Source organism: Squalius cephalus (genome assembly GCF_949319135.1).
Source record: "Squalius cephalus genome assembly, chromosome: 16".
NCBI lineage: Eukaryota > Metazoa > Chordata > Actinopteri > Cypriniformes > Leuciscidae > Squalius > Squalius cephalus.
In genome coordinates, this window is record NC_137137.1 from 36,888,333 (window position 1) to 36,902,808 (window position 14,476).

General features: G+C 44.2%; 2 protein-coding genes across 2 annotated transcripts in view; both read left to right on the forward strand.

The window, feature by feature from the left end:
- The window catches only part of selenok (selenoprotein K), a 3,690-nt gene extending 1,712 nt beyond the window's left edge, over positions 1-1,978 (forward strand). Inside the window, exon 5 of the mRNA XM_079897829.1 lies at positions 1,477-1,978. The gene's annotated coding sequence lies outside the window, so the exon portion shown is untranslated. The remainder of the gene's footprint in view (positions 1-1,476) is intronic.
- Positions 1,979-9,680: 7,702 nt separating this feature from the next.
- The window catches only part of actr8 (actin related protein 8), a 31,585-nt gene continuing 26,789 nt past the window's right edge, over positions 9,681-14,476 (forward strand). The window contains exons 1-4 of the mRNA XM_079896184.1: positions 9,681-9,886; positions 11,567-11,737; positions 11,832-11,942; positions 12,022-12,126. Of these exons, the coding sequence (XP_079752310.1) occupies positions 9,779-9,886; positions 11,567-11,737; positions 11,832-11,942; positions 12,022-12,126 (495 nt within the window). The 5' untranslated portion in view covers positions 9,681-9,778. The remainder of the gene's footprint in view (positions 9,887-11,566; positions 11,738-11,831; positions 11,943-12,021; positions 12,127-14,476) is intronic.

A 14,476-nucleotide genomic window follows, 5' to 3' on the forward strand; every position in this document is an offset into this window, starting at 1 on the left:
CTCTTGTTTTTGCATGCTCATAATTTTTTTTTGGATGACAGGCTGGACACATACTTTGTCATGTTTCATTGCATTATTATCACTAATAAACAATCGACTCCAAGCACTACACAATATGACTACAAACCCCTGTAGTCTATCATATTATCCCTTAAAACTCATCTTTGATCACCAAAATTACATATTTAAAAAATGTTTCTTCATGTCTTAAAATATCTTGAATGTAACTCGACACCCTCGCCTCATTTAGTATGCGTGGCTCTATGAATATGCAAATGAGCCCCGCCTCCACTCACTCCCTCAGCTCAGAGATCCACTGGTTGACGATCACACGTTGATCTGATTGGTTACAAGGTAGTTTGTGACGTCAGAAACACCAACGATTTCAAAGTGTGTTTTTGAGACTGTCTTTGGTTCACTGCAGTTTTAAGGAGGAAATACTCAGCAATGCTGTCGACTTATGAATTTACACATGCTTTGTCTTAAAGCAGATTAAAAACACCACATAGACACATAAACTACATTAAAAGCTGGATAAGAGTCTTCTGACAAATGATTGTATCTTTGTTTCTTAGTTTAAAGGGGGGGTACAATGGTGTTTCATGTATTCAGAGTTGTTTACACTGTTAAAGAGATGGATTCTCATGCTAAACATGGGCAAAGTTTAAAAAAAATATTTTGGACGAATAACGGAGAATTTCTGTGCTGAAAATCTTACTTCCGGGTTGGTGCAAGTTTCGGCTGGTTTTTTTTCGATCGTGGATCTAATGACGTAGATCAGAGTGGAACTCCTTATATGAGCATTTCTCTCGGAAAAGCGCGCCCGCGCACACGTCGACTAGAGGAGAGCGAGACCGCGCACATCAACGCGCTTCAACAGGAAATCATCGGCAGCGCTGCATAGGATTTGTTCAAGAATGTCTCCAAAAAAGTGTGTTTTTGGATGTGAGGGAAAGCTTACCGTGTTCAGTTTTCCAAAGAACCCAGTGTTACAGGAACAGTGGATGCCGTTTGTTTTTCCGGGGCAGCAACGGAGTGTAGGAAGTGCGGTTATGTGTTCTGGTCATTTGAGTGACGAATGTTTTATTAACAAGGCCTCGACGCTGGATTTGCAAATCGTTTGCTATTAAAACGTGGAGCGGTCCCAGTGATAAAAGACCCCAGTCATGTAAGTACAACTGGATCAGATTTCTGTCTTTTGCTGGAAATCAACGCTACCGCTTGACTCTATAGCTCCGCCTCCAGGACCTCGGCTTTTCCCGGAGAGAATCGGAAAGCTGTATTTTCTTTTAAAATTATAATGAAACTAAACACTTTTTGGAGATAATAAGGATGCACTACTACTCTATAGGTACTCAAGATTAACATGTGATTAGGTGAAACTGTGCATGTTATGTACCCTTTAACCGTGTTAATGCTGAATAATGACTGAAGATTTGTGTGTGTGTGTGTGTGTGTGTGTGTGTGTGTGTGCAGGTAAACGCCTGCACGCTGTTGCAGGCGCTGAGGACCGTGACACACTGATGCTCCTGTAAAGCTGATGTTCGTCACACACTCCTCTTCCCTCGGCTGACGCTGCAAACGCAGACTCATGACGTCACTCCGGGAATACCTCACTGAGGGGCCGGAGCGGCTGATGATGGCGGCCACACACACACACACACACACACACACACACACATACACTGACACTCTCTCTCACACACACACACACACAACAAACACACACTGACTCAAACACACTCACACACACACTGACTCTCACACACACTGACTCAAACACACACACACACACACGGACTCTCACATACACACACACACACACACACACACACACACACACACACACACTGACTCTCACATACACACACACACACTGACTCTCGCACACAGTTTTTTAAGTAATGTCTTACAAGATGTATGTAGTGGCAGAAATTGTATGTACGATTTGCATCAATAAAGATAAGTTATGTGAGGATCCTTTGACTGATTTAGTTTTTTGTCCCTACAGTCACGAAAAAATATCCATTTTCTGCTCATCCTTCCGTAACCATAACACATCTTTCCCTCTCGTCCCGTAACACATCTTTCCCTCTCGTCCCGTAACACGTCTTTCCCTCTCGTCCCGTAACGCATCTTTCCCTCTCGTCCCGTAACGCATCTTTCCCTGGCGTCCCGTAACACATCTTTCCCTCTCGTCCCGTAACACATCTTTCCCTCTCGTCCCGTAACACGTCTTTCCCTGGCGTCCCGTAACGCATCTTTCCCTCTCGTCCCGTAACGCATCTTTCCCTGGCGTCCCGTAACACATCTTTCCCTGGCGTCCCGTAACGCATCTTTCCCTCTCGTCCCGTAACACATCTTTCCCTGGCGTCCCGTAACGCATCTTTCCCTCTCGTCCCGTAACGCATCTTTCCCTGGCGTCCCGTAACACATCTTTCCCTCTCGTCCCGTAACACGTCTTTCCCTCTCGTCCCGTAACACATCTTTCCCTGGCGTCCCGTAACACATCTTTCCCTGGCGTCCCGTAACGCATCTTTCCCTCTCGTCCCGTAACACGTCTTTCCCTGGCGTCCCGTAACACGTCTTTCCCTGGCATCCCGTAACACATCTTTCCCTCTCGTCCCGTAACACGTCTTTCCCTGGCGTCCCGTAACACATCTTTCCCTCTCGTCCCGTAACACATCTTTCCCTCTCGTCCCGTAACACGTCTTTCCCTCTCGTCCCGTAACACATCTTTCCCTGGCGTCCCGTAACACATCTTTCCCTCTCGTCCCGTAACACATCTTTCCCTCTCGTCCCGTAACACGTCTTTCCCTGGCGTCCCGTAACACATCTTTCCCTCGCGTCCCGTAACACATCTTTCCCTCTCGTCCCGTAACACGTCTTTCCCTGGCGTCCAGTAACACATCTTTCCCTCTCGTCCCGTAACACATCTTTCCCTCTCATCCCGTAACACGTCTTTCCCTGGCGTCCCGTAACACGTCTTTCCCTCTCGTCCCGTAACACATCTTTCCCTGGCGTCCCGTAACACGTCTTTCCCTCTCGTCCCGTAACACGTCTTTCCCTCTCGTCCCGTAACACATCTTTCCCTCTCGTCCCGTAACACGTCTTTCCCTGGCGTCCCGTAACACATCTTTCCCTCTCGTCCCGTAACACATCTTTCCCTGGAGTCCCGTAACACGTCTTTCCCTCGCGTCCCGTAACACATCTTTCCCTGGCGTCCCGTAACACGTCTTTCCCTCTCGTCCCGTAACACATCTTTCCCTGGCGTCCCGTAACACATCTTTCCCTCTCGTCCCGTAACACATCTTTCCCTCTCGTCCCGTAACACGTCTTTCCCTGGCGTCCCGTAACACGTCTTTCCCTCTCGTCCCGTAACACATCTTTCCCTCTCGTCCCGTAACACGTCTTTCCCTGGCGTCCCGTAACACGTCTTTCCCTCTCGTCCCGTAACGCATCTTTCCCTGGCGTCCCGTAACGCGTCTTTCCCTGGCGTCCCGTAACACGTCTTTCCCTCTCGTCCCGTAACACGTCTTTCCCTCTCGTCCCGTAACGCATCTTTCCCTGGCGTCCCGTAACGCGTCTTTCCCTCTCGTCCCGTAACACGTCTTTCCCTCGCGTCCCGTAACGCGTCTTTCCCTCTCGTCCCGTAACACATCTTTCCCTGGCGTCCCGTAACACATCTTTCCCTCTCGTCCCGTAACACTTCTTTCCCTCTCGTCCCGTAACACGTCTTTCCCTGGCGTCCCGTAACACGTCTTTCCCTCTCGTCCCGTAACACATCTTTCCCTCTCGTCCCGTAACACATCTTTCCCTGGCGTCCCGTAACGCGTCTTTCCCTGGCGTCCCGTAACACATCTTTCCCTCTCGTCCCGTAACACATCTTTCCCTCTCGTCCCGTAACACATCTTTCCCTCTCGTCCCGTAACACGTCTTTCCCTGGCGTCCCGTAACACATCTTTCCCTCTCGTCCCGTAACACATCTTTCCCTGGCGTCCCGTAACACGTCTTTCCCTCTCGTCCCGTAACACATCTTTCCCTGGCGTCCCGTAACACGTCTTTCCCTCTCGTCCCGTAACACATATTTCCCTGGCGTCCCGTAACACATCTTTCCCTCTCGTCCCGTAACACATCTTTCCCTCTCGTCCCGTAACACATCTTTCCCTCTCGTCCCGTAACACGTCTTTCCCTCTCGTCCCGTAACACGTCTTTCCCTGGCGTCCCGTAACACGTCTTTCCCTCTCGTCCCGTAACGCATCTTTCCCTGGCGTCCCGTAACGCGTCTTTCCCTGGCGTCCCGTAACACGTCTTTCCCTCTCGTCCCGTAACACGTCTTTCCCTCTCGTCCCGTAACGCATCTTTCCCTGGCGTCCCGTAACGCGTCTTTCCCTCTCGTCCCGTAACACGTCTTTCCCTCGCGTCCCGTAACGCGTCTTTCCCTCTCGTCCCGTAACGCGTCTTTCCCTCGCGTCCCGTAACACATCTTTCCCTCTCGTCCCGTAACACATCTTTCCCTCTCGTCCCGTAACACGTCTTTCCCTGGCGTCCCGTAACACATCTTTCCCTCTCGTCCCGTAACACATCTTTCCCTGGCGTCCCGTAACACGCCTTTCCCTCGCGTCCCGTAACACATCTTTCCCTCTCGTCCCGTAACACATCTTTCCCTGGCGTCCCGTAACACGTCTTTCCCTCTCGTCCCGTAACACATCTTTCCCTGGCGTCCCGTAACACATCTTTCCCTCTCGTCCCGTAACACATCTTTCCCTCTCGTCCCGTAACACGTCTTTCCCTGGCGTCCCGTAACATGTCTTTCCCTCTCGTCCCGTAACGCATCTTTCCCTGGCGTCCCGTAACGCGTCTTTCCCTGGCGTCCCGTAACACGTCTTTCCCTCTCGTCCCGTAACACGTCTTTCCCTCTCGTCCCGTAACGCATCTTTCCCTGGCGTCCCGTAACACGTCTTTCCCTCTCGTCCCGTAACGCGTCTTTCCCTGGCGTCCCGTAACACGTCTTTCCCTCTCGTCCCGTAACACATCTTTCCCTCTCGTCCCGTAACGCATCTTTCCCTCTCGTCCCGTAACACGTCTTTCCCTCTCGTCCCGTAACGCGTCTTTCCCTCTCGTCCCGTAACGCGTCTTTCCCTCTCGTCCCGTAACACGTCTTTCCCTCTCGTCCCGTAACACGTCTTTCCCTGGCGTCCCGTAACACATCTTTCCCTCTCGTCCCGTAACGCATCTTTCCCTCTCGTCCCGTAACGCGTCTTTCCCTCTCGTCCCGTAACACGTCTTTCCCTCTCGTCCCGTAACACGTCTTTCCCTGGCGTCCCGTAACACATCTTTCCCTCTCGTCCCGTAACGCGTCTTTCCCTCTCGTCCCGTAACACGTCTTTCCCTGGCGTCCCGTAACACGTCTTTCCCTGGCGTCCCGTAACGTGTCTTTCCCTGGCGTCCCGTAACACGTCTTTCCCTCTCGTCCCGTAACACGTCTTTCCCTCTCGTCCCGTAACGCATCTTTCCCTGGCGTCCCGTAACGCGTCTTTCCCTCTCGTCCCGTAACGCATCTTTCCCTCTCGTCCCGTAACACGTCTTTCCCTCTCGTCCCGTAACGCATCTTTCCCTCTCGTCCCGTAACACGTCTTTCCCTCTCGTCCCGTAACGCGTCTTTCCCTCTCGTCCCGTAACGCGTCTTTCCCTCTCGTCCCGTAACGCGTCTTTCCCTCTCGTCCCGTAACACGTCTTTCCCTCTCGTCCCGTAACACGTCTTTCCCTCTCGTCCCGTAACACGTCTTTCCCTCTCGTCCCGTAACACGTCTTTCCCTGGCGTCCCGTAACACATCTTTCCCTCTCGTCCCGTAACGCATCTTTCCCTCTCGTCCCGTAACGCGTCTTTCCCTCTCGTCCCGTAACACGTCTTTCCCTCTCGTCCCGTAACACGTCTTTCCCTGGCGTCCCGTAACACATCTTTCCCTCTCGTCCCGTAACGCGTCTTTCCCTCTCGTCCCGTAACACGTCTTTCCCTGGCGTCCCGTAACACGTCTTTCCCTGGCGTCCCGTAACGTGTCTTTCCCTGGCGTCCCGTAACACGTCTTTCCCTCTCGTCCCGTAACACGTCTTTCCCTCTCGTCCCGTAACGCATCTTTCCCTGGCGTCCCGTAACGCGTCTTTCCCTCTCGTCCCGTAACGCATCTTTCCCTCTCGTCCCGTAACACGTCTTTCCCTCTCGTCCCGTAACGCATCTTTCCCTCTCGTCCCGTAACACGTCTTTCCCTCTCGTCCCGTAACGCGTCTTTCCCTCTCGTCCCGTAACGCGTCTTTCCCTCTCGTCCCGTAACGCGTCTTTCCCTCTCGTCCCGTAACGCGTCTTTCCCTCTCGTCCCGTAACGCGTCTTTCCCTCTCGTCCCGTAACGCGTCTTTCCCTCTCGTCCCGTAACGCGTCTTTCCCTCTCGTCCCGTAACGCGTCTTTCCCTGTCTTTCCCTCTCGTCCCGTAACGCATCTTTCCCTGGCGTCCCGTAACGCGTCTTTCCCTCTCGTCCCGTAACGCATCTTTCCCTCTCGTCCCGTAACACGTCTTTCCCTGGCGTCCCGTAACACATCTTTCCCTCTCGTCCCGTAACGCATCTTTCCCTCTCGTCCCGTAACACGTCTTTCCCTCTCGTCCCGTAACGCGTCTTTCCCTCTCGTCCCGTAACGCGTCTTTCCCTCTCGTCCCGTAACGCGTCTTTCCCTCTCGTCCCGTAACACATCTTTCCCTCTCGTCCCGTAACACATCTTTCCCTGGCGTCCCGTAACGCGTCTTTCCCTGGCGTCCCGTAACACATCAAAAATTATGCTTCTTTTTTTCCCAGAAATCTTATTTTATTTCATTTTGATAATATTTTTTCTATTTTTTAATGCAATGTTTTTGGAGATTTTTTTGTTATTTTTTATTTTATTTACCATTAAATTACTAGATTTGATCAATAAATTATAAATAAATAGTAATTTAAGCACGTTCCTCACATTCTTTCAACTTAAATTCAAAATAACGCACAATTTCATGCATAACCCTTTTAATTCAGCTGTAAATATCTTACATTGGGAGTCTTTGCCGACCTCTTGTGGAAATATAATAATATAAGATGATATTTTATGACTCTAGATGGCCTTATAGCTCTATATGGAGCAAATGAGCTGTTCCTCCATTTGCAGAATAACTGGACTCGCGTCCTCGGGAGTCATTCTCCTGAGCTGGACTTGGCAAGTCCGAACTTTGCGTACTTGCTATTGAGAAACGCCTAATGCTGGCGCTTGGCTTCTTGTGACAAACACTGGAGCAGTTTTTACCGCAGCAGTGACTTCCAGGCATGGTAAAACATGGTAGAACCTTCCGAGTAAACAATCATGTTTTGCCGCCGGAATCCTGCCAACATGGCGGAGAGGGTGAGGATCCCGCGAGATACCGTGATAGGGGAGGGGCTCGCAACACTTTTAAATGTTTCAAATAAAGGATCTCATATCTATGGGTCTATCTTCTATATTCTGATGCTGATGATTAGATAATACCCTGACATCATAGCCTATACGAATATTAGTTTAGAATTTTTTTCCTGCTCAGTAGCGATCGTATCTTTCTCTTCCACTTGATTTGTGTATAGCATATTTAAGGTAGCAATGCAATACATAATATCATATTACTGATATTAATAATATGACAATATCTGCAGTCAATATTGATTAAATGGGAGGGAAAAATCCTGCCCATAACGCAGCTATGAAAACAATTATAAAAGCACGTTCATGTTCATCTACTGAAGTGGTATTCTGGAACTGTGAATAAACTGAATAAAACAGCAAAATAACAACAAGAACAATAACATCTTCATTAAACAAAAAAGAGATTACCTTAGATAAAGTTTGATGTAGTAGGCTACCAGTAAAAAGTGTTTTTGAAAGAAGTTTCTTATTATGCTCTGCAAGCCTGCATTTATTTGATCAAAAATACAGAAAAAAAAACAGGAATATTCAGCGAGGATGTGTTAAATATATAAAAGTGATAGTGAAGACTTTTTTAAAACAACTTTTTAATAATCAAAAAATCCTGAAAAAAAGTATCACATGTTATAAAATAAATATTAAGCACCATTTCTAATATTTGATAATAAATCAGAATATTATAAAGTTTTCTGAAGGATCACGTGACACTAAATTCAGCTTTGCATCACAGAAATATATTTTAAAGTATAGTAAAATAGAAAACCATTATTTTAAATTGTAATAATATTTCACTATATTATTTTTCTGTATTTTTGATCAAATAAATCCAGGCTTGATGAGCATAAGAGACTTCTTTCAAAAACATTAAAAATAGTAATTTGTCCAAACTTATGTACTGTGTAAGTAAAAATATACTAAATTTAAAATTAAATGTTGTATAAATAAAAAGGTTAGGAATCATATTTGTTTCAAGTGTTTTTTATTGGGGGTGGGGGGCCTCCAACATGAATTTTGCCTAGGGCCTCCTAATGTCTAGAACCGGCCCTGGTTGCAGTGTGTTGGTTTTTTAACTTTGAATACAAACGTCTTGTCTTTTCCTTTTGTAGCTTTTTTACTAGTCAGCTCCCAACGCGATGTTATTCATTGTACGCGCAAATTCAAAGCGTCGCGTCTGGGCACGTTAATGACGCTCGCGCTCTTTTAAACTCGTAGACTAACAAAGCGGTGAATGATTTTTCCAGAAATGACGCTGATCTACAGTAGCCCACACGTTTATATTTAAAATACATTGCAATCACTCCAAAATCGATGACCTGCATTACGAGCTGTGCTTCTTTGCGTGCCTATTTAGGCTTTTGCTTCGCACTCGCAGCACCTGATGGATGCGTTCGTTGACCGCCGCTGACGTCCCCTCGGACTTAACTGGCTGGCGCCTCTATACAGTCATGGGCTGGCGTTAATGTGACGTAATGTAACAGTCTATGGTTAAGATAAACATCGTCACTATTTTTAGTTAATTAATACATTTTGAAATAAATTGTAGATAGGACATTTGAACAAATTTTTTTTTTTTTTTTTTTGTCCCTCTGTCTGGGCCCCATCCCGCCAATCGGGCCCTAGGCACGTGCCTAGTTTGCCTTTGCGTTAATCCGGCTCTGGCTCTGTACCATGACGACAACTCCTCACTCTCAATTAGTATTAGTTCATAAATCATACAAGTACTGTATTGATCGATCCCACACTTGTATGGACTTCCGGCTGAACAATAGCGGTTATATTCAGAGATTTGATATTGTACCTTATTTGTTTGTGTTGTTGAAGCATAATAATAAAATAAAAAATAATAATAATAACTTGTATGGACTACCGAAACTTTGTTTGGAAACGTGCTTTATCTTCACTGCTGTGATTTGTTATATGGTGGAGAAAACAAGTGTGACCACCAGGTGTCGCTAATGCGCACTGTGTTAAAAGAGTAATGGACCTTTTTTCGGCACAATTTAATGAAAGCCTCAAATGCTTCAGAAAGCCTCGGTTTTTCCATCACTTGGTGCACAGTTGGGTTTGGGCATGGTCAAATTAAAAAAATTAAAAACTATAGTTGTGGACAGTGGGATGAGTGGGACAGGCGGCGGGTACATCCCGGAAGTGACGGAATAAGCGCGCGCTCCTCTCCAGCCCAGCAGATGGCGGGAATGCCAACCGCCGCTCAACTGAACAGAAGAAGAAGAAGAAGTGATTTGTTTGAACACACTCGTTCATCAGCAGTGTGTTGATAAATGTGCAGTTAATAGTGGCGACCATGACTCAAACAGACAGAGATGTGGAGAACGGCAGAGACCGAGAGAAGGAGCAGCGCGGAGTGAAGAGACCGATCGTTCCCGCCACGGTCCCGGAGCCCGCGCAGGAGGTGACGTAACATTACCGACGGTTACACACATGACGCCTGATCACAACACTGACTAATCTGAGGGAGATAAACACACACTTCATTAATCTGAGGGAGATAAACACACACTTCATTAATCAGAGGGAGATAAACACACACTTCATTAATCAGAGGGAGATAAACACATACTTCATTAATCAGAGTGATCAAAACACTAATAATGTCAGTCATAGCTAATGAACTGCCTATTATGGCAAGCCGTTTTGACTTCTATTCTGTTTATTTGTTCTTGATATCATCAACAAATCCATTTTCACTATTTAAAATGATAATTCTTGAAATCTAATGTTATTTTCACTAGTTAAAAGGCTATTTCTTGATGTTAGGAATTAGATTTACTCTAGTAAAAATGTTAATTCCTGATATTAACAATCACGTCATCACTCGAAGAAATACGAAACTTTGGTATTTAAATTTCATCTAGTAAAAACGATAATTCTTGATATCTAAATCACCATATGCTTCCATTCAATTTCAATTGTTGATATTCTTGCTTGATAATTCCAGTTTTACATATCAGAAATACAATTCTTACTAGTAACAATCAGACTTTCTTATATCAATAATTACTTTAATTAATTAATAATAATAGTTACTAGTGCAAATATAAATTCTTGATATCAAGAACTCAATTGTCACTAGTTGAAAAGTTAATTCTTGATATCTGTAAATATATTTCAACAAGTTACATCTGTCATTTCTGGAACTGTTTCTTACCGGTAACAATCACATTCATGAGATCAGAAATTAACATCGTCACGAGTGAAAATCTAATTATTGATATAAAAATGTACTAGCACAACTCAGTTGTTGATATCAAGAACAGGCATTTGCACTAGTAACTGAGTCATTATTGATATAATAAAGTATGATTGTTAACTGTGTTTCTGATATCACCAGTTGAATTAGAATGGAAGCGTATGGTGACATTTAGTGAAAATATAATTACAGCCATCAAGAATTATAGTTTTTACTTGTGAAAATTAATTTGTTGATGATGTCAAGAATTCGTATTTCTGCGAGTGATGACTTCACTGTTGATATCAATTAGCCTATTAAAATTTTTTCAAGTAGAGATCTAAATCCTAATATCAAGAATGATCATTTTAACTAGTGAAAATGTAATTGCTGATATCACAAATTCATATCCTGTGAATGAATAAAAGTCAAGATGTCAAAAGTAAGAATAAACATGGTAATAATAATTTTGATTTTACTAACTATTCATTTAATATTAGTAAAGATTATTCTATTTACATATATTTACTAACTGAGATGTTTTTCATGTCGATTTAACGGCCATAAATCTCCTAATTCACATGTTTTGTTTGCTTATCGAAATCTGAAGTCAAAAATTACATAAAAAATTCTGAAATACACTGTAATAAAGGAAATATTGACTAATTAATCAGAGTTTAGGTGTTAAAGTTTTCATAATATCTAAATGGGCAATTTTTATTATTTTATGGAATATTGCAGTATTGTTTAAATTCATGTGCCTCGCGATCTCTAATCAGAATAGTTCATCTCCCTCTTCCAATCTTTACACCATTTATTGAAGACATTTTTTTTTTTTTTGAAGAATTGTCTATTTTGATTTCATGGTGACTTTAAAACGGAGAATATGTTTGATATGTTCAGCAAATCCAGGCGAACTTCCTGGTGGTGATCCACCCCGGCTCGAGGACCCTGCGCATGGGTCGGGCCACGGACACCCTGCCCGTCAGCGTCCCACACGTGATCGCGCGCAGACACCGGCAGCCCGGACAGCCCCGCCGCGAGGACCCCAGCCTGCTGCGCCACGGACTCAGCGTACGCTAGCGTTAGCATGCTCAGATGATGAGTGTACGGCTGAGGAGTGCAGCGGTGAGTGATGAGTGTGTGTGTGTGTGTGTGTGTGTGTCAGTCTGCAGACAGCAGTGAGCAGAGGCAGAGCGGCCTGAAGATGATCGATCAGGTGATCTGGTCCAGGAAGATGTCCAACGGCGTGAGGCGGACGCCAGTGTCCGCAGAGCAGGTGTGTGTGATCCTGAGAACGTGTGTGTATCAGCAGGTGTGTGTGCTTCAGCACTGAGTGTGTGTGTGTGTGTTCACAGGCCAGATTATACAACAGACAGATCCGTCCTGCTGTCCTGGAGCCGAGCTCGAGCGTCGGCTGGACTAACACCGCTCATCAGCCCCAGTGTCTCGTCGGAGAGGAGGTGAGTCGTGACGTCACATGATGCAAACACCTCAGGACTATCTAACCTGTGCCTCGCCCTCGCCAACACAGTCGGAACAGGCTTTTACCTTTAATCCTTTTCAGGTCGGCATGAAAGGGCAGTGGCGCTCGTCTCCTCGCCCGCTGTGTGTGCGAGTGATGTCAGAGATGATGCGCATCATGTGCTGACATCATGTATTCATTTAGGCAGAAGCAAAGAGCTCGTTAAAGCAGTTATTACAAGTTGTGATCATAATGATTACAAAATATAGACACTGGCACTGGTGCGTGTAGGGCTGCAGCTGTCGATTCTTTTTCTAATCAATTAATCTAGCACTTAATCAATCGAGTAATCGAGTAATCGGATAAAAATTGTTTGTGTTTTTAAACAACCAAAACAAATAATGCATAACGGAAATGATGTGGCTGTAAAATGATCAGCTTTTATTTCTCAAAAAAAAAAAAAAACAGGTATTTATTCCAACTCCAACATTTGGCTCCAAAACTAAGCCCTATTTATTGCAATTTTTACCCATTTAGTGTTTATAAGTGCCAGTGCCAACAATTATATAACACTACAGTTAAGTCAACTTACTGTAAAACATGTATCTTCATTGCAGTTTGGTACGGCAGAAATACATACATTCATTTTCAACAGATCGAGAAATCTAACGGATGCTTCAAATTGCATGCGCTGGAGACACCTACACAGAGTGTAGCTTTGAAAAGGGGAATGTTTTATTGCAAATATGCATTTTGTTAAATAGAAAAAGAACAGCATTTTGTTTTTCACTTAGGCTTGCAAAGTCTGCAATACAATATCTGTTCCTCCATCACGTCCCGGTGTATACAGAGTAGGCATGTGCCGGTATCAAATTTTCATGCTGCGATTAATTGATTGAGCTTTTATCACGGTATTATCACGGTATTGTCACGATATTTTAATTGCTCAAGAGAAGCGGATGGATGGATTGGGGGGGGGGGATGTAAAAAAAAAAAAAACTTGCATCACAATAGGTGTAATTGTGATTGTCAAAACATTTGGTAACTAAACAGAATTTTACACAATTTTCACGATTTCAATTCAATTCTTGGGATTTGATTTCAATCTTGATTCAGTATTGACTCTTTGGATAAAGATTAGCTAGGCTACAGTAGATAGACTACATGTTACTTTTTCTCAAGAAAAAATATATCTTACATAATGCTGTAAACATACAGAGAGCCCTGTCAGCTGGTGTTATTAAAGGTTAAAAATTAACTAATTAAATATAATTTGGTTTTCATTACAATAACAATTATGACACAAGTAAAAATATAATACAAATGTAATATAGTGCACATATTTAGCAAAATACTCTCTATAGCTATTTTTTCTAGTCAACTAACGTGCTGGTCATGAAATGGCTTTCCTGAGGTAAATGTAACGTTCTGTGACATAATTGTTCTCCCGCTCTTTTATTGACCTCTTTCCGTGGCTGAAAAACACTGATTGATCGATATTATGTATGAGGCATAAATACCTTTCGGTAAGTTGTACTGTATCTTTAAATAAAAAGTAACATATGATCGGTTTACTTGAACTGGGGCGCTACAGCGATCTGTCACGTCACATTTACAAGCGCCAAAATGGTATTTATTGTCTGAATTTCGTAATAAAATGGACAGAACATGAGAGCTGAGAATTTGTTTCATATCATAAGTAACCTGCTCTGTCTAGTCTGTCGATGTCAGTGTCTTTGCTCCGTGATTTTTCTCTGCGTGAGAAAATGGATGTGTGGCGCGAGAGCGTGTGAGAAGTGTAAATTGCGTGAGTCTCGTGCTGAATGCGTAGAGTTGGCAGCCCTGCTTTTAGAAGGGGGATAAATCGTCGGCAGCGTTCCTCCTTACGCCATGCTTCTTCTCCATGTGGGGATTGTTTACGCAGTGGTTCCCAAACTTTTTGAAAGCATGGCACCCCTTTGTAGTGTTTTTTTTCCACGGCACCCTAACCCAATTAAACTAAACGAACATATGTACATACATATATACAATTATATCCAAATGAGCAAACAACAAATGAAGCATAAACAGCAGCATGAATTTATTATGAATGCATCACAACAGACATAATATGAGGCGAAACAACCCCTTCAGATGAATCATCAGTCCATTAATAACTGGACACACGTCAACAGACTGATTTTAACCAATTAGGCTACTGTATGTGAGAATCATTGGAACAAAAAAGATTTAAAGATACTTAACTCTTTAAATAATAATAAACAACTCCAAATATTTTTGCATATGTTGGTGTTTTGATATGATTTTAAAATATGCTGTAAACAGGGTTAGCCTATTATAGTTTTGCA